The following is a 20,569-nucleotide window of genomic DNA, read 5'->3' on the forward strand; positions in this document are numbered from 1 at the left end:
TTCCGTGCCTGTGTTGGAAGGCGGATGGCTACCGTAGCGCAATTGTGTTTGGTTGTGCTCGTTCGGTCTGTTTTTGATTTGGCGCAGACGTTTTGCGCATTTAAGGGTTTTGTTAATCAATTTTTCTGTGAATATGAATAAAGCATTATTTGTTCATGGTGAACCATACTCCGCCCCGCTCATTTGTGTCGCATCCTTTCGGGCTGTGACAGTGTGTGTATATGTGTGTGTGTGTGTGTGCTTGTGCTTGTCTTTGTGTCTGTCTATGAGGTTGTGTGTGTGTGTGTGTGTATGCGTGTGCATGTGTGTGTATGTATGTGTGTGTCTGTGTGTGCTTTTGCCTGTCTTTGTGTGTGTGTGTGTGTGTGTGTATATGTGTGTGTGTGTGTGTGTGTGTGTGTGTGTGTGTGTGTGTGTTTGTGTGTGCGCTTGTGCCTGTCTTTGTGTCTGTCTATGAGGGTGTGTGTATGTGTGTGTGTTTGTGTGTGTGCTTGTGCCTGTGTGTGTGTGTGTGTACAGTATATGTGTATGTGTGTGTGTACGTGTGTGTGTGTGTGTGTGTTTGTGTGTGTGCTTTTGCCTGTCTTTGTGTCTGTCTGTGTGTGCGTGCGTGCGTGCGTGCGTGTGTGTGTGTGTGTATGTGTGCATGTGTGTATGTGTGTGTATTTGAATAAAATACATATCCAAGGGATATAAGAAAAACATGACTAAGTGCAAGCACTTATTTCCATCATGGTCCCTGATGTTACAAGACAGGACATATATCCACATGAAACAAAACATTAAACATCATAAAAAATAGACTATGAGAGGCTAAACATATAAAAGAATCTTCCCTAAACCTTACTTTCTGTATTAAAGTGCAAATTGCATCCATAGACAAACACCAACAGACAACAGCTCACATGGAGGAAGACATGTTAGTGTCACAAGGGATTCAAATTCACCATGAGCCAGGATTTTACCTTTTTTCTGAAACAATGATAGTTGTCTAGGCTCTTCATTTCCAAAGGTAATTTATTCCAGTTCACCACACCACTATATTTGAGAGTACACTGTATATGTGTGTATGTGTATGTGCGTGCGTTTGTGTGTGTGCTTGTGCCTGTCTTTGTGCCTGTGTATGTGTGTGTGTGTGTGTGTGTGTGTGTGTGTGTGTGTGTGTGTGTGTGTGTGTGTGTGTGTGTGTGATTAGCTGGACCTTGCGTGCCCCTGGAGGTCTGGCCCCGGGGCCCCTGGAGGTCTGGCCCCGGGGCCCCTGGAGAGCCCCTCACTGTTCGGCCGAGGATCTGAGGCGGTCTCCAGTGACCTCTAATGACCTCCAGCGACCTCTAGTGACCTCCTCGCCCAGTAGGAACTACTACAACAGCACTGTTATTGTAAACATGTTATTCTTTCCCAGTTTGGACCATACCCAATTATGTTCCTGGTCGGCTGAACATGCATGTGACAGGGGCACGCACACACACACTCCCACACGCACATATACACATCCCCCCCCACACACACACAAAGAACAGAATAGGTTTTAGATATCGAACATAGCAGTCACTAACCCCGATCTCAAACATGAGAATATATTTAATTTTTTTTAACTGAAGCTGTCAAAGAAAAGTCTGTGAATAAGCAAAAACAACTACAAACATTAAAGAATGATGGTAAAGCAGGCTAGCCCATTCAATATCTAGACTAAATTAATGCCACCTCAATGTGCATACTGTGAATTAATGTTTATCCAGTACATGAATATGTATACTGAACATATTAATGTACAGTATACATATATTCATGTACCATGAATTCACTGTTTCCATATTAATGCACACATTGAATGTACAATTCATGTTTATCCATGAATCCATGAATGAATGTGCTTATTGGACGGTGGTGTGTTCACAATTAATGATGGGCTAAACAGTTCATTCATGTATACACAGTAGATTTATGTGTATACTGTACATGAATGTCCTAACAGTTCATTCATGTATACACAGTACATTAGTACTATACAGGAAACACACTTGCACCATTAATTCAATTGATTGTCTTATGGTATGAGCCAAAGGGAAGTTTGTAGGAAGGTCACCAAATATCATCTGGAGGTCCTGCTCTAAACATCTAAACATTTGATCGGCTGAGTTAGAGCACTGGACTACTGTAAAACATCCTCATACTCATCTTGTATCATCGAGATCGAGATCACGTAAGCTTAGTGTGAGTGGGCCAGTATACCAGTAGACTACTGGAATAGACCGGTTTAAGGCTTAATGTATCTTATTACATTTTGGAAGGATGACTAGAAGTGAGTCCTGGAGGACCTCTAAAGAAGTATACAGTGATGTCGGCCAGGAGGGCTGCTCGGAGGCGGTCTCCATGGCAACCCCATGGGGTAACTCTGTAGGGCGTTCTGTCACTCTGCTCTTCATTTCAGGGTATCTCTCTATAAAGTGCTGAGCGGACCAGACTCCTGTCATCCTGCCTGGGCTGCTCTGTGGGCCGAAGGCTCCAGTTGTTATAGTATTTATTCTGCATCAATGTACAGTTACATCAGCTATAATATATTTTGTGCGTAAATCTAGTGTTTCATAAACCATAAGCATGTCTTCTGTATCATAAATGTACAGTTACCTCAATTTTTATATATATCGTTGGACCCCCGGCAGTCTGCTCCTCTCGCAAAGTGTATCACTTTGTAAAATCTAGAATAACAGTCGTTTGTTGGAGCCGTGTGTCAGCGTGTGTGCCGCAGTGTCACAGCAGCTGATCTAACTCCTCCACCTGCTCCTCCACCTCCTCCCCAGCGGCGATGACGTTCGACCCGGGGAACAACTCGGCGCTGGTGTTCACGCTGCACGGCTTCAACGACACCATGGCCAACCGCCACATGTACTTTGCGGTGAGCCTGCTGCTGTACGGCGTCACCGTGCTGGCCAACCTGACGGTGGTGCTGATTGTCGTGGTGGAGAAGAGCCTCCACGAGCCCATGTACGTGTTCCTCTGCAACCTGTGCATGAACGGCCTCTACGGCGCGTCCGGCTTCTACCCCAAGCTGCTCCACGACCTGCTGGCCGACGCCCAGCTCATCTCCTACGGCGGCTGCCTGACGCAGATCTTCACTGTCTACTCCTACGTGTTCTGCGAGTACACCAACCTGGCGGTGATGGCGTACGACCGCTACGTGGCCATCTGCCGCCCGCTGCAGTACCACCTGATCATGACGTGGCGCCGCGTGGCCCAGCTGCTGCTGCTGACCTGGAGCTTCACGCTGCTGGAGAGCGCGGTGGGCCTGCTGCTGACCAGCCGGCTGCCCCTCTGCAGCCTGCACATCGACAAGATCCTCTGCACCAACTGGCTGGTGGTGAAGCTGTCGTGCGCCGACACCACCGCCAACAACATCTACGGCTTCCTGCTGATGACGGTGCACCTGCTGCAGGCGCTGCTGATCGCCGTCTCCTACGCCAACATCATCCAGGCCTCGCGGACCTCCAAGGCCAACCGCCGCAAGATCCTCCAGACGTGTCTGCCGCACTTCACCACGCTCACTGTGTTCACGCTGTCGCTGCTGTTCGACACGTTGTTCTCCCGCTACGGCAACCCGTCCAACCTGCCGGCGCTTAGCAACCTGATGGCGGCCGAGTTCCTGGTGGTCCCGCCCCTCATCAACCCTCTGGTCTACGGGATGAACCTCCAGCGCATCCACAGCCAGCTGCTCCGGGGTCTGGGGGGCAGAAAGGTGCGGCCCCCCACCTGAGACACAGCCTCTAGAGAGAACCGCTCTCCTGGACAGCCTCCATCTGAACCATGGGGACAGACTCAGGGAGAGCACCGCTGGTCAGACCCCCAGACCACCGCTGGTCAGACCCCCAGACCACCGCTGGTCAGACCCCCAGACCACCGCTGGTCAGACCCCCAGACCACCGCTGGTCAGACCACACACACCAACAGCTGGTGACAATATCGGGTGAAGAAATCGGATGTTTCATAAGTCGAAATAATGTCTTCTGCAGCATAAATGTAGTTCTCTTAGTAATACATATTTATTCTGCATCAATGTACAAATACATCAATTATAATATATGTTGTGCATGAATCTAGTGTTTCATAAATCATAAGCATGTCTTCTGTATCATAAATGTACAGTTACATAATTTTTTTTGCATGATTCTGTTTCATAAGTCCTAGGCATATCCTCTGCAGCTTGAGTCTGCAGTTCTCAGTGATCGGAGCATGGTGTCTGGTCTCTGAGGAGGGACAGTGTTTAGAGAATCAACACAACATGATACACTTGATGGGTGATGAAAGAGCCTTCTTGGACATTTTAAAGCTGTGTTCTGCATCGATGTGATGTGGGGAGTGGCCATCAGACACGATGTAAGCCTGCTTTATGTCCAGAAGGCCTGGAGGCAGCTGAAGATAACTGGGGGACATCTCTGTACTGTTTATTAAATGAGTTGAAATGAGAACAGTCGAGTTCATTGTGGCTTCATTTGGTTTTATTTGAGGAACACCAGCATTCGGCCATCGGTTCTTACATTCAGTCTAGTCAACAACACTTGTCTTATATTATATAATATCTAATCTGTAGCAAATCATAACTCTTCCCTAGTCCAGCCACTCTTTGGTACGTCCACTAAGACCCCACAATGACCAGCGATCAGCGATCTAAACAACAGCCCATCGCTCGCCTTGTGCTTAAGATATGTACATAGAAAAATAAATAAGCCTTTCAGACAGTCTGAGGCTGGAGTGGAACTAGAGGGTTCAGCTAGCGCAGAGCTACGTCAAACACAACAACACCATGAGGAGGTGGAGGAGGGGCTCTGACCACATCAGGACCCTGAAGGAGGTGGAGGGGGACTCTGTGACTACATCAGGACCCTGGAGGAGGTGGAGGAGGGGCTCTGACTACATCAGGACCCTGGAGGAGGTGGAGGAGGTGGAGGAGGTGGAGGGGGACTCTGTGACTACATCAGGACCCTGAAGGAGGTGGGGGGGGACTCTGTGATTACATCAGGACCCTAAAGGTTGACCTGCTCTATGAGCCCAGTGCTATTATAATCCTTCAGCCTCACAGGGAGGGGAGAGACACAGAGACACACAGACAGACACACAGACAGACATAGAGAGACAGAGACAGAGAGGGATACCATCAGGCTAATCGACCAATCAGGTAGTTCTTCTCAGGCTCCAGGAGTTCCGCCACCAGAACTCGGGTCACCTCCTCGAGCTCCGCCTCCAAACGAGACACCTCCCTGCAGTGGAGGGAGAGGGGGGGAGAGGAGGGAGAGAGGGGTGAGTCAGAGGGGTCAGGAAAATATTAACCCTCGGACCAGAAATAAACTGTTTATCGTGTCCTAGTGAACTGTTTATCGTGTACTAGTGAACTGTTTATCGTGTACTAGTGAACTGTATATTGTGTCCTACTAAACTGTTTATCGTGTACTAGTGAACTTTTTATTGTGTCCTAGTGAACTGTTTATCGTGTACTAGTGAACGGTTTATCGTGTACTAGTGAACTGTTTATCGTGTACTAGTGAACTGTTTATTGGTGTCCTAGTGAACTATAATGTTGAACGGTTTATCGTGTCTAAGTGAACTGTTTAACCTACTGAACGGTTTATCGTGTACTAGTGAACTGTTTATCGTGTCCTAGTGAACTGTTTGACCTAGTGAACGGTTTATCGTGTCGAAGTGAACTGTTAATCGTGTACTAGAGAACCGTTTATCGTGTCCTAGAGAACTGTAATGGGTGTAATAGAGAACAGTTTATAACTGTAATAACTGTACTAGTGACAGACGGCTCACCTTTCTCCGGGCTCAGCGCAGAACTCGGAGTAATATTTGATCTTGGGCTCGGTTCCACTGGTCCTCAGCGTTGCTAGGATACTGTTAGCTAAAGTGAAGCTTATCATCTGGCTGCTCTTAGTGACTGGAAGAATCTGGAATGAAAGACGACAGAGTCAGCTCTATCTGGTCTGAAGCTACGGTCGACCATAGCGCTCCCACAGTTTGACTTAAAGATTGCTGTCAAGATGTAAAGAAAATAAATTCCAGGAAAAAATTGGTTCAAAATGGATCAGCCATTTGGGAATATAAGAGATAATGTCTTTATACATGTCTTCAAAGAAAAAAGCAGTCTTCAACATCAAATCAACTACAGGAAAAAAAAAAAAAGACAGCGCAAAGAGGACCTGGTGTCGGGCATTACAGCTCCACCATCCTCTTACCGATCCCATTGAACCCGGGCAGCGTCTCCTACAAACAGACAGACAGACAGACAGACAGACAGACAGACAGACAGACAGACAGACAGACAGACGGACAGACGGACAGACAGACGGACAGATACCACCTATAATACACCTCCTTTAACTCTGTCTCCTACAGACAGACTGACAGACAGATAGACAGACACCACCTATAACACACTGCCTTAAGTTTGTCTCCTACAGACAGACAGACAGACAGACAGACGGACGGATACCACCTATAATACACCTCCTTAAACTCTGTCTCCGACAGAGAGACAGACGGACAGATAGACCCCACCTCCAATACTCCTCCTTAAACTCTCTCCTACTGATAGACAGACAGACAGACACCACCTATAACACACTGCCTTAAGTCAGGACAGGAATACAGAAAACATAACACTAGAATTAAACTAAAGAACGCCTAACACTAGAATTAAACTACAGAACGCATAACACTAGAATTAAACTACAGAAAGCATAACACTAGAATTAAACTACAGAAAGCATAACACTAGAATTAATCGACAGAAAGCATAACACTAGAATTAAACTACAGAAAGCATAACACTAGAATTAAACTACAGAAAGCTTAACACTAGAATTAAACTACAGAAAGCATAACACTAGAATTAAACTATAGAAAACAAAATACTAGAATTAAACTACAGAAAGCATAACAATAGAATTAATCTACAGAAAGCATAACACTAGAATTAAACTACAGTAAACACAACACTAGAATTAAACTACAGAACGCATAACACAAGAATTAAACCACATAAAGCATAACACTAGAATTAAACTACAGAAAGCATGACACTAGAATTAAACTACAGAAAACACAACACTATATAATCCAGCTGGAGGTGGATGGTTCTGGAACTACAGAACCATTTAAACTCCAAACTACAGCCATGAGGGGACGCTTACACATCTGTGGTCTGGTTGGCTGCTGTCGTAACCCACGGTAACGTCCCGGACGCAGACGACCCGGTGCCCGGCGCAGGAGCGCGGGTACGAGCCATCCTCGTAGCTCCGGATCCGACTGAAGATGCGGAGCACGGTGGGGGCGTGGTCACACAGCAGGTAGGACGTCCTGGACACGTGGAGCCCGTACCTGGAGCGAGAGGCACCAGGTAACGCACGCTACACACACTGCTACACACACTGTTACACAACACACACCAATAAACACACTGCCCACACTGTTATACAACACACACTGTTACACACACTGTTCCACAACACACACACTGTTACACACTATGAGACACTCTGCACACACTGTTACACAACACACACCATTACACACTCTGAACACACTGTTACACAACACACTGTTACAACCTCTGTGCACACTATTAGACACTCTGCACACACTGGTACACACAGTTACACAACACCCACCATCACGCACACTGTTAGGCAACACACCCCGCGTGCGTGTGTGTGCGCACCTCTGGTAGATGGAGGCCAGCTGCTGGGTGAGGCTGAGCTGCTGGGCCTGCAGGTAGGAGCTCATCTCTGCCATCACCACGGCCGCGCTCACCCCGTCCTTATCAGGGGCCATGGCGCCGCACAGGAACCCTACGGCACACTGCAGTGAGCCCCCCGGCCTGCTGCTACTGGGAGACTCCCAGTACCACCACCACACTGCAGTGAGCCCCCCGGCCTGCTGCTACTGGGAGACTCCCAGTACCACCACCACACTGCAGTGAGCCCCCCGGCCTGCTGCCACTGGGAGACTCCCAGTACCACCACCACACTGCAGTGAGCCCCCCGGCCTGCTGCTACTGGGAGACTCCCAGTACCACCACCACACTGCAGTGAGCCCCCCGGGTTGGGGTGATGAGTAGGGCTATGGTAATGGTTAGTGGGGTAGTTAGTAGGGCTATGGTAATGGTTAGTGGGGTAGAGTTAGTAGGGCTATGGTAATAGTTAGTGGGGTAGTTAGTAGGGCTATGGTAATGGTTAGTGGGGTAGAGTTAGTAGGGTTATGGTAATAGTTAGTGGGGTAGTTAGTAGGGTTATGGTAATGGTTAGTGGGGTAGTTAGTAGGGCTATGGTTACGGTTAGTGGGCTAGAGTTAGTAGGGCTAAGGTTATATTATGGGCTGCATGACATCAACGGTATTGATTCAACACCCATCTATTCCTTTGTTCTCCTATCTCTGCGTTAGTGATCAGCTGTTAGTGTGGCCGGGTCTAGTTAGTTAGCTCAGCTGTTAGTGTGGCCGGGTCTAGTTAGTTAGGTCAGCTGTTAGTGTGGCCGGGTCTAGTTAGTTAGCTCAGCTGTTAGTGTGGCCGGGTCTAGTTAGTTAGCTCAGCTGTTAGTGTGGCCGGGTCTAGTTAGTTAGGTCAGCTGGTATGCTGTGAGGGGTTGCTAGTTGACTAACCGATTGACTCCTCGAAGGCGAAGAGGACCTGGTGTCCGGCACTGCTCAGCTCCACCACCCTCTTACCGATCCACTTGAACCCGGGGAGCGTCTCCTACAGACAGACAGACAGACACCACCTATAACACACCGCCTTAAGTCTGTCTCCTACAGACAGACAGACAGACAGACAGACAGACAGACACAGACACCACCTACTGTATAACACACCGCCTTAAGTCTGTCTCCTACAGACTGACAGACAGACAGACAGACAGACAGACAGACAGACAGACAGACAGACAGACAGACAGACAGACAGACACCACCTACTGTATAACACACCGCCTTAAGTCTGTCTCCTACAGACTGACAGACAGACAGACAGACAGACAGACAGACACAGACACCACCTACTGTATAACACACCGCCTTAAGTCTGTCTCCTACAGACAGACAGACAGACATCACCTATAACACACTGCCTTAAGTCTGTCTCCTACAGACAGACAGACAGACAGACACCACCTATAACACACCTCCTTAAAGTCTCTTTGCGATCGTCTACTATCTCTGCTGGTGTCACAGTGTCAGTGTGAGCAGATATCGGCCACTAGGGGGAGCCAGGGGAGAGAGGTAGAGGGGGCCAGCGGCGGGGGACTTCCTACCTCGAAGCGGAAGCCCTCCTGCTGCGCCATTGTCCTCAGGATGCGCGAGGAGACGCAGGTGGCCAGCATGTAGAGGCTGCTGGGGTCCGCGGGGGGGGGGTTCCTCTCCCTCCAGTTGAAAAACATCCACCAACCCAGAAGGGCAGCCAGCTCGTTCCCAGTAAACACCTTCCAGTCCGACCTGCGAGCCCACACCATGACACGGACCACGTTTAGACGCCCTCTCAGTGGGGTAAGACTCTCTCTCAGCGGGGTTAGACTCTCTCTCAGCGGGGTAAGACTCACTCTCAGTGGGGTAAGACTCTCTCTCAGTGGGGTAAGACTCTCTCTCAGTGGGGTAAGACTCTCTCTCAGCGGGGTTAGACTCTCTCTCAGTGGGGTAAGACTCTCTCTCAGCGGGGTTAGACTCTCTCTCAGCGGGGTTAGACTCTCTCTCAGCGGGGTTAGACTCTCTCTCAGCGGGGTAAGACTCACTCTCAGCGGGGTAAGACTCTCTCTCAGAGGGGTTAGATTCTCTCAGCGGGGTTAGACTCTCTCAGCGGGGTTAGACTCTCTCTCAGTGGGGTTAGACTCTCTCAGCGGGGTTAGACTCTCTCTCAGCGGGGTTAGACTCTCTCTCAGCGGGGTAAGACTCTCTCAGCGGGGTTAGACTCTCTCAGCGGGGTTAGACTCTCTCAGCGGGGTTAGACTCTCTCAGTGGGGTTAGACTCTCTCTCAGCGGGGATAGACTCTCTCTCAGAGGGGTTAGACTCTCTCAGCGGGGTTAGACTCTCTCTCAGAGGGGTTAGACTCTCCCTTAGCGGGGTTAGACTCTCTCTCAGTGGGGTTAGACTCACGCTCACCGGGGTTAGACTCTCTCAGCGGGGTTAGACTCTCTCAGCGGGGTTAGACTCTCTCTCAGCGGGGTTAGACTCTCTCTCAGTGGGGTTAGACTCTCTCTCAGCGGGGTTAGACTCTCTCAGCGGGGTTAGACTCTCTCTCAGCGGGGTTAGACTCTCTCTCAGTGGGGTTAGACTCAGTCTAAGCATGGTTTACCTAGCTCTTGGCGTGGTTAACCTAGCTCTTAGCATGGTTAGCCTAGCTCTTAGCATGTTAGCCTAGCTCTTAGAATGATGAACCTAGCTCTTAGCACGGTTAGCCTAGCTCTTAGCATGGTTAACCTAGCTCTTAGCATGGTTAGCCTAGCTTTTAGCATAGTTAACTTAGGCCTTAGCATGGTTTGCCTAGCTCTTAGCATGGTTAACTTAGCCCTTAGCATGGTTAGCCTAGCTCTTACCCTGGTAGCAGCTCTGCGACGGCTAGGCGGTCAGCGTCAGGGTCCGTCGCTAGCACAACCCGCGCGCTAACGCTCTCTGCCAGACGAAGAGACAGCTCCTGGAAACCAGTCCAGACTAAATACAGTAACACACTGAATAGTCCAGACTAAAACAAGAACACACTGAATAGTCCAGACTAAATACAGTAACACACTGAATAGTCCAGATTAAAAAAAGAACACACTGAATAGTCCAGACTAAATACAGTAACACACTGAATAGTCCAGACTAAATACAGTAACACACTGAATAGTCCAGACTAAAACAAGAACACACTGAATAGTCCAGACTAAATAAAATAACACAGAGAGAATAGTCCAGACTAACTCCACCACCAGAGAACAGTCCAGACTAACTCCACCACCAGAGAACAGTCCAGACTAACTCCACCACCAGAGAATAGTCCAGACTAACTCCACCACCAGAGAACAGTCCAGACTAACTCCACCACCAGAGAACAGTCCAGACTAACTCCACCACCAGAGAATAGTCCAGACTAACTCCACCACCAGAGAACAGTCCAGACTAACTCCACCACCAGAGAACAGTCCAGACTATCTCCACCACCAGAGAACAGGTGGTATGTTTTCTTAGAGGCTCTACTGTAAACCCTGGGTCAGATCACGCGTTGGAGACCAGTTCCAGGGTCTCGTACCAGCACAGAGTGGCCCTCCTCAGGGTTGGGACAGCGCAGGGAGGAGAAGTTTGGGTCGGGGTCCCTCTGCTCCGGGACGGAGATGGGCGGGGGGAAGCCGAACACGCTGAAGGCCTGCTGGACGTAGCGATGCCCCACGCCGTGGAACGCAGAGTGGACGAATCTCAGCGGAGAGCAGAGGTTCAGCTCCCTGAGGAACACAGTAAACACCAGGAGATGAAACACAGGCCAGTCTACCACCAGGAGGTAAGACACAGACCAGTCTACCACCAGGATATGAAACACAGACCAGTCTACCACCAGGATATGAAACACAGACCAGTCTACCACCAGGAGATAAAACACAGACCAGTCTACCACCAGGAGGTAAGACACAGACCAGTCTACCACCAGGAGGTAAGACACAGACCAGTCTACCACCAGGAGGTAAGACACAGACCAGTCTACCACCAGGAGGTAAGACACAGACCAGTCTACCACCAGGAGGTAAGACACAGACCAGTCTACCACCAGGAGGTAAGACACAGACCAGTCTACCACCAGGAGGTAAGACACAGACCAGTCTACCACCAGGAGATAAACACAGACCAGTCTACCACCAGGAGGTAAGACACAGACCAGTCTACCACCAGTAGATAAACACAGACCAGTTTAACTCTAGAAGATAAAACATTGCCTAGTTTAACTCTAGAAGATAAAACATTGCCTGGTTTAACTCTAGAAGATAAAACATTGCCTGGTTTAACTCTAGAAGATAGAACATAGTTTAGTTTAACCCCAGGAGATAAAATACAGCCTAGTTTAACTCTAGAAGATAAAACAGTCTAGTTTAACTCTAGAAGATAAAACATTGCCTAGTTTAACTCTAGAAGACAGAACAGTCTAGTTTAACTCTAGAAGATAGAACATAGTCTAGTTTAAAACAGGGAGATAAAATACAGTCTAGTTTAACCCCAGGAGATAAAGTATGTGACAGTGATGATACACTTCAGTCTGTCTGTACCTGTGGAAGCAGAGGTCTTTGAGCTCCTCCATGTAGCTGCAGGTCACCTCCACCAGGGGGTCCGTCCTCAAAGGGGAGCGGTCTGCTAGTCCTGCGTCCCAGCATGCATCACTCCAGGGCTCCTCGCTCTCCTCGATGCACCGCAGAACCTCCTTGTCGTGAGGGGAGGAGATCTGCGCTCCTGTACACCAATACACCTGCACGAAAAACACACCCCCTCTAGAACACTCCTTCTTGATAGTACACACTCCTTCTAGAACACTCCTTCTGGATAGAACACAGTCCTTCTAGAACACTCCTTCTGGATAGAGCACATTCCTTCTAGATAGAACACGCACTCCATCTAGATAGTACACATTCCTTCTGGATAGAGCACACTCCTTCTAGATAGAACACACTCCTAGATAGAACACACTCCTAGATAGAACACACTCCTAGATAGAACACATCCTTTCTAGATAGAACACACTTCTTCTGGATAAGCAGGTGAACCAGGAACTTCTCACCTTGTAGCCGTTGTCTTCTTTGGGGTTGTGTGAGGCGGTGATCATGACCCCTGCAGCAGCTCCAAACTTCTTTACAGAGTAGGCCTACAAAATAGTCTTCACGTTAGAGTAGGCCTACACAACAGTCTGCACGTTAAGAGTAGGCCTACAAAACATTCTGCAGGTTAGAGTAGGCCTACTAAACAGTCTGCACGTTAGAGTAGGCCTACACAACAGTCTGCACGTTAGAGTAGGCCTACACAACAATCTGCACGTTAAGAGTAGGTCTACAAAACAGTCTGCACGTTAGAGTAGGCCTACACAACAGTCTGCAGGTTAGAGTAGGCCTACAAAACAGTCTGTACGTTAGAGTAGGCCTACAAAACAGTCTGCATGTTAGAGTAGGCCTACAAAACATTCTGCATGTTAGAATAGGCCTACAAAACAGTCTGCAGGTTAGAGTAGGCCTACACAACAGTCTGCACATTAGAGTAGGCCTACAAAACATTCTGCATGTTAGAATAGGCCTACAAAACATTGCATATTAGAGTAGGCATAGCACAACAAGACACTATGTTATCACATTAGAGCAGAAAGCTCACGGACCACGAATGGGGTGGGGACGTAGGTGGAGAAGAGCAGGACTGGAACGTCTTTACTGAGCAGCACGGCCGCCGTCAGCCTGGCCAGCCTGGGGACACACCAAGGTCACTGTGCTGCAGGCAGGATGCTCACTGGTTCAATGGTCAGGGTCGGGACCAGCTGGGGCTGACAGCAGAGCGCTAACAGACACTAGTTGCAGACTTAATAGAGGCCAATCCACTACAAGTTCATACAACACACTAGAGCCTTATCCCTATAAGTTAATACAACACAATAGAGCCTTATCCCTAAAAGTTCATACAACACAATAGAGCCTTATCCCTACAAGTTAATACAACACAATAGAGCCTTATCCCTACAAGTTCATACAACACAATGGAGACTTATCCCTACAAGTTCATACAACACAATAGAGGCCAATCCACTACAAGTTCATACAACACAATAGAGACTTATCCCTACAAGTTCATACAACACACTAGAGCCTTATCCCTACAAGTTCATACAACACAATTGAGACTTATCCCTACAAGTTCATACAACACAATAGAGACTTATCCCTACAAGTTCATACAACACAATAGAGGCCAATCCACTACAAGTTAGAGACTTATCCCTACAAGTTAATACAACACAATAGACTTATCCCTACAAGTTAATACAACACAATAGAGACTTATCCCTACAAGTTAATACAACACAATAGAGACTTATCCCTACAAGTTAATACAACACAATAGAGAGTTATCCCTACAAGTTCATACAATACAATAGACAGTGTTGGGAAAGTTCACTTTCTTCGTGAACTAGTTCAAAGTTCAGTTCACAAATTTTAAAATGAACTAGTTCAGTTAAACGTTCATAATTCAAAATTTTGAACTAAGTTCACAGTTCCAAAAAATGAACTATATCATAGTTCTTTTTTTCAAATGTTGCTGTGAGCTATTCGTTTATTCCGGTATTTTGAACATTGAGCACCCTTTGTGGTTTGTCTAGGATGATATAGAGTGGTTGAATCAAGTATCGTAGCGAAATACAGTTTCTATCGTGTTTTATTCCACATTTAGCGCATTTTGTAAATCCCATTGATTTCTGTTGGAAGACTCATTGCTCGTTGGCGGAAACGGAAAGGGGGGGTGTTCACGTTTGATTGCAGTCTTTTCGCTCGGTTCTAGCCCTACTGATGAGACGGAGAACCGAGCGAAAAGACTACAACCAAACGTGAACAGCCCCCCTTTCCGTTTCCGGCCAACAAGCAATGATTCTATGAGATATTCTACTCCGCTGAGCTATGAGCCAGAGAGCAAACGTTATGGATTGTACATATTTATAATTCGAAATTCGTCTCAGCCGTTATACCACAGATACTCTAGGGTCTATAGCATATAACCGCTTTGTCTGATTACAGTTTAATTCATTTTCCACAATTTAACAGCTCTCGTTTTGAAGAATAATCACCGCGCCATTCGTTTCAATGGGAATCGCGCTGGTCTATACTTTCAAAATAAAGTGTACATATTTATAATTTGAAATTCGTCCCAGCCTTTATATGACAGATACTATAGGGTCTATAGCATATAACCACCTTTTCTGATTAGTTTAATGTAACAGTAAGCTGGCAACACCGCAACTGCAAATGAACCGCACGGGATTACCATGGCAACCGGTCAAACAACACGGCGATCTGCGCGCGCATCCGCCGTGTTGATAGCGAAATAACCCCCCCATTGAACGAAGTTAAACCGAGTGAGCGTGCCGTTCACTGACACCAGAATGAACGAGTTCACAGTAACGTTCATCAGGCAGTAATACAGTACGTTCAGTTCACGTTCGCCCAAAATATGAACGAGTTCATGAACTTTCGTTCAGTGAACGCGTTCAGGCACAACACTGACAATAGAGTCCAACCCCCTATAAGTTCATACAATATGATAGTCTTATCCCAAAAGTTCATACAATAGAGTGCAGTCCACAGAGGGTCTACTTTGAGTTCATAAGATATAATAGAGACTGATCTACGGAGTCTGAAAAATAGAGTGTGATAGAGTGAGGCACCGTTCACTGGTACAGCCACTGGCCTCCTGACCCCTGGTGTCGAATCCCACCACCACTCCTCTGGTACCGAGGTTCGAGAAACACCTGGACAGGTAGACGTACAAACCCTGGAATCAGATTAGAGAGGGTTTGATTAGAATGAGAATTTTAGTGTCTCTCTGTGTTCACATTTCTAGTCTAGGAACAGGCCAGTGCCTCTCACACTGATACAAGGTGTTATTTCCAACATTCAGCCATTTGTTATGTCTCAACAAGGATAAACCAACCTGGTCATATTGGACATAGCCAGGGCCATATAACTTATCAAGGCTGAGAGTGCTTCTGTTCTCTTGCGAGAAGAGGGATCGACAGCCAAGGAACACGTCTCGAAACTGCTCCTCAACCGCGTACACTATAGATTATTCAACCTAAGTCTGTATCTCGCTGTATTACATCCTGGAATGAACCATCTATTCAACCCTCTTATCCAAACTGTCAAGTTGCTTTGATTTCGACTTCAAGAATTACTACCACGACGAAAAATACACAACGCAGAGTCCATATGAACAGTTTAGAAATAAGCTGAAATCTAACAATGGTTAGAATGTTATCTCACCTGTGTGGTCTATTAATCTACCTGTGTGGTAGTAGTGTTAATCTACCTGTGTGATAGTAGTATTAATCGACCTATATGGTAGTATTAATCTACCTGAGTGGTAGTATTAATCGACCTGTGTGGTAGTAGTTTTAATATAACAGAGTGGTAGCATTAATCTACCTGTGTGCTATTATTAATCTGCATGTGTGATAGTAATATTAATCTACCTGTGTGATAGTGGTATTAATAAACCTGTGTGGCAGTAGTATTAATCTACCTGTGTGATAGTATTAATCGACCTGTGTGGTAGTAGTATTAATCTACATGTGTGGCAGAGATGGAAATTAACTTTTTTGCCCACCAGCCACTCATCTTTTTTACCAGCCCCTTTTTATATACTATATATTTTTTAAACATATGCGGACATTTTAAACAATATAATAGTAACAATAGATAAGAAAAGTTTTTGTGTTCTTTATACTCATCATTTTTTCCATCAGAAGTGATTTTTACTGTAAGTAGGTGCTACCAAGGAACTGAGTTGAAAATGTTACACTCTTACCGCATATGATAAACAATACACAGGTATCTGCCATGTTAAGTCATGTTTATTTCAAAGGTGTTACGATGAAGTTTGGGGATAATTCATCTATGCAAAATATTTTCAATAAAAAACAATAAAACAACATGCATGGCTACACCATCATAAGTCAATAGGAACATTTTTTTTTTCCAGTGCACTGGCCTTTTAATTTCTTCAATTCAACCAGATGTATAATGAAATCTGCCCCTATAATGCGAAAGATGTATCCTTTCGGTATAGGAAGACTCATACTCTGCCTATGCATTCAAAATTAAACATTTGAAAACAGGCCATGAAGAAACAAGAACAAGAAACAATGACTTAATAAGTGCAAGACACATTGAAAAACGTCAGAATACATTATATATATATATATATATATATATATATATATAGGAACTCGTTAGCGTATCTGTTTGTGTACGTTCGCTATGCAGCCCTGCTATTGCGCATTCACAGACTGGCTTTTGTCAAAGGAATACCCGGTCAATGATGGATTTAATATTGACACAAACGACTAAACATTGGATCTTTGTATGGATTTATATGCACGTTATGGGATGAATTGATAAGCTCCTGTAAGGGCTACGATGGCACAGATGACAGCTGATTTGGAACGGAACAACAGCAAAGTAAGGAACTCCGACTTTTTTTCTGTTCAATTATTAATGATGTTTTTGAACGAGTATTGGAATACTCGCTCGGAATATCCAACGAGTATTCTAAGCCTGTAAAATGGTATTCGGGACAGCCCTACATCTTAGCACAAACACTTGACATCTGTTTTGACCAGACTGACAGAAAGCAGCTGTTTGCCAAACAAGTGAGCAGAGCTCTAAGGTTACCCAACATGCTAGTTTTTCGACACCAACAAACTATTGCATTAGGCCTAATAGAATATAAAAAAATAACTTACGTGCAGTGTCATTCAAAGTCTTGAAAAGGCCTTCTCTTTTTGGAAATTGCGTGTGCATTTCGAAATAGTAGAGAGAGAGTTCTATCAAGCTGGGCTGTTTTGAGGCTGACGAGCGGCCTCATCGCTGTGGTGGTGTCGGCCGCTGATTTTCCCTTGGCAATTTTCAAAACGTGAAGGTGACTTTTTGAGGACTCGTGGTCCTTCACGGCTTCCAATTTTAGGTTTTGTGTCCCACTCACAAAACTATTGGACCTGTGGCCATCCGAAGCATGTTTACACAGAGAGAACAACATTGTTTTCTCTAGTAGCTCTTTCTTTATATGTCAATAATCAGCCTAGCATACTATACCGAATGTTGATACCGGCATATTATCTCTATGGTTACCGGTTTATTATCCCGGATGTTGACAGTCGCAGTTCAGCAAAAGAGGCGTAGAAGAAGAAGGGGGCCGGATGTTGACAGTAATGGTTGTGGAACTGTGCAGCGCCGTATGACGAATGTATTAAATATGCAAATTTGAACGGACCTGACTGGAAATTATTACCCGACACAGTGGCGGGTGAAGTGACACAATTCACCCGCCACCATACAAATCCACCCACAAATCCACCCGCAAATGGCGTGTGGCGGGTGTTAATTTCCATCCCTAATGTGTGGTATTATTAATCTACCTCAGTGGTAGTAGTATTAATCAATCTGAGTGGTAGTACTAATTTACCCACGTGGTAGTATGAATATACATGTGTTTTAGCAGTATTAATCTACCTGAGTGGTAGCAGTATAAATCGACCTGTGCGGTAGCATTAATCTACTTGAGTGGTAGTATTAATCTACATGTGTGGTATAATCTACCTGTGTGGTAGTAGTATTAATCCACCTGTGTGGTGGTATTAATCTACCTGTGTGGTTGTATTAATCTACTTGAGTGGTAGTATTAATCTACCTGCGTGGTCTGGATGACCGTCAGGTCGTTGATGAACGAGAAGCCAGCACCCATGGGTGCCCTCAGACCGGCGGTTCCAAACGTCATCCGGGCGCTGAACCGCCTCCTCAGCTCCTCGCTCCTCCCCTCCTCCAGCAGCACCTCCGCCTGCCCGCGGGTCTTCGGGTTCTGGAGAACACCGCAAACATCAGGGAACCGCAGGCCATACTCAGAGCTAGGCAGAGTACCGCAGTACTTCTGACCCGACAGTACTGCCACAGTAGTAGTATCTAGGAGTCTGACACATGCAGTACAGGCTGGAGATGCTTTTCCTGATTATTTTTGGATTAAACAGCAAGTTGTCCTTGGTCCTACTAGACTTTATGGGGGGGGGGGGGGGGCTCTAGAAATACAAACTGGCTGACATTTCAGACAGGTCACACACACACATGCACAAACACACACGCACGTTAATGGTTTCCAGTTAAACCCTTGGCGAACAGCCCCACCTTGTCCCAGGACAGCCACTGATCAGTTCGCTGGTCCAGTACCGGGTCTCCGGTCGCAGAGCACCGGGTCTTAACGTTAGCGTTCAGGTCCCCGTTCATCGCCGGCTCGTCGCCCATGCTGACGGGCGAACCGCTCCACGGTAGTCCGCCTCCGCCGGGACACCAGGCCGTCCGGGGCCGGACAGGGACCGGGACTACAGGGACTGCAGGGACTCCTGTCACTGCTGGAGCGCTAGCCCTGCGCTTAGCCTAGCTATTGGTTAGCCGGAAGCTTCCAAGGGAACGTGCGTTTGTTTACAGGAAGTGAACCGAACTGAAATATGAAGCTGACATGATGGATGCCCGGTGGGACTGGGGACTAGACCTAGACCTGGACCGGGACTAGACATGGAACAGGCGCGACCAACTGCGGACTGCGGCTGCGTGTTCGCTGGAGCGTCTGGAGGGAAACCCCAGACTGTCATGTGATGGTCCACCTCCCATCCCCATCCTGGGGTCCAGCCCCCCGGTCTGGGGTCCACACCCTATCCAGTGTGATTCAGACTATATTAAACATTATGACTTTAATGTATTTATAACGTGTATGTAATGTATTTATATTTATAATGTATTTATACTTATAATGTTTTTATATTTATTATGTATTTATAATGTATTTATACTTATAATGTATTCATATTGTATTTATAGTTATATTGTGTTTATATTTATAGTCTGTTTATATTTATAATGTGTTTATATTTATTATTTATTTATTAAGCGTTTTAATTCATATTGTATTTATGGGCGCACGCATTCCGTTATGTGTCGCCACTGCCCCCTGGTGGACATCGGGTCCTAGTGCCCCCTTCTGGGTCTTAGTGCCCCCTAGTGGACAGGTTGGTCTTAGTGCCCCCTGGTGGGCAGGTTGGTCTTAGTGCCCCCTGGTGGGTCCTAGTGCCCCCTGGTGGGTCTAAGTGCCCCCTGGTGGACCTTAGTGCCCCCTGGTGGGCAGGTTGGTCTTAGTGCCCCCTGGTGGGTCCTAGTGCCCCCTGGTGGGTCTAAGTGCCCCCTGGTGGACCTTAGTGCCCCCTGGTGGACAGGTTGGTCTTAGTGCCCCCTGGTGGACCTTAGTGCCCCCTGGTGGGCAGGTTGGTCTTAGTGCCCCCTGGTGGACCTTAGTGCCCCCTGGTCGGTCTTAGTGCCCCCTGGTCGGTCTTAGTGCCCCCTGGTGGGTCTTAGTGCCCCCTGGTGGACCTTAGTGCCCCCTGGTGGGTAGGTGGGTCTGCCAGGTCTACCAAACTGACTGATGGGTCTGCTGGAGGACCTCAGGAGAGGGCCAGGGCACTGGAGAACCTCAGCAGAGGGCCAGGGCACTGGAGAACCTCAGGAGAGGGCCCCGGGCTGCAGAACCCCAGGAGAGGGCCCCGGGCTGCAGGACCTCAGCAGAGGGCCCTGGGCTGCAGGACCTCAGGAGAGGGCCCCGGGCTGCAGGACCTCAGGAGAGGGCCCCGGTCTGCAGAACCTCAGGAGAGGGCCCCGGGCTGCAGAACCCCAGGAGAGGGCCCCGGGCTGGATAACCTCAGCAGAGGGCCACGGGCTGGATAACCTCGGCAGAGGGCCCCGGGCTGGAGAACCCCAGGAGAGGGCCCCGGTCTGGATAACCTCA

General features: G+C 47.3%; 2 protein-coding genes across 2 annotated transcripts; one reads left to right on the top strand and one right to left on the bottom strand.

The window, feature by feature from the left end:
• Window positions 1-2,806: 2,806 nt before the first annotated feature.
• LOC307073129 (olfactory receptor 4E1-like) lies at window positions 2,807-3,751 on the top strand (the record flags this gene model as incomplete). The annotated part of the gene is made up of 1 exon (XM_079732832.1): window positions 2,807-3,751. The coding sequence occupies one exon, from the start codon at window positions 2,807-2,809 to the stop codon at window positions 3,749-3,751; it is 945 nt and encodes a 314-aa protein (XP_079588958.1).
• A 745-nt stretch (window positions 3,752-4,496) lies between these two features.
• Window positions 4,497-19,169, bottom strand: pgm2l1 (phosphoglucomutase 2-like 1). Its single transcript, XM_079732668.1, has 14 exons — window positions 18,922-19,169; window positions 18,434-18,601; window positions 15,414-15,520; window positions 13,362-13,446; window positions 12,777-12,860; window positions 12,271-12,467; window positions 11,268-11,457; window positions 10,573-10,670; window positions 9,297-9,477; window positions 8,650-8,743; window positions 7,712-7,841; window positions 7,185-7,371; window positions 5,806-5,939; window positions 4,497-5,252 (listed from the first exon to the last, which is right to left on the bottom strand). The coding sequence occupies exons 1-14, from the start codon at window positions 19,036-19,038 to the stop codon at window positions 5,150-5,152; spliced, it is 1,875 nt and encodes a 624-aa protein (XP_079588794.1). The 5' UTR covers window positions 19,039-19,169; the 3' UTR covers window positions 4,497-5,149.
• Between the last annotated feature and the right edge of the window lie 1,400 nt (window positions 19,170-20,569).

This window comes from Pollachius pollachius, assembly GCF_949987615.1.
Source record: "Pollachius pollachius genome assembly, chromosome: 3".
Taxonomy (NCBI): domain Eukaryota; kingdom Metazoa; phylum Chordata; class Actinopteri; order Gadiformes; family Gadidae; genus Pollachius; species Pollachius pollachius.

What these genes read in the sequence shown, in the direction of transcription:
- pgm2l1 (XM_079732668.1), bottom strand. Translation starts at nt 19,038, where the DNA reads ATGGGCGACGAGCCGGCGATGAACGGGGACCTGAACGCTAACGTTAAG. An exon ending in AGGAGGGCTTCCGCTTCGAG is followed by an intron (nt 8,744 to 9,296) that starts GTAGGAAGTCCC and finishes GTCTGTCTGTAG; the next exon opens with GAGACGCTCCCCGGGTTCAA. An exon ending in GCCAACCAGACCACAGATGT is followed by an intron (nt 5,940 to 7,184) that starts GTAAGCGTCCCC and finishes CTTTCATTCCAG; the next exon opens with ATTCTTCCAGTCACTAAGAG.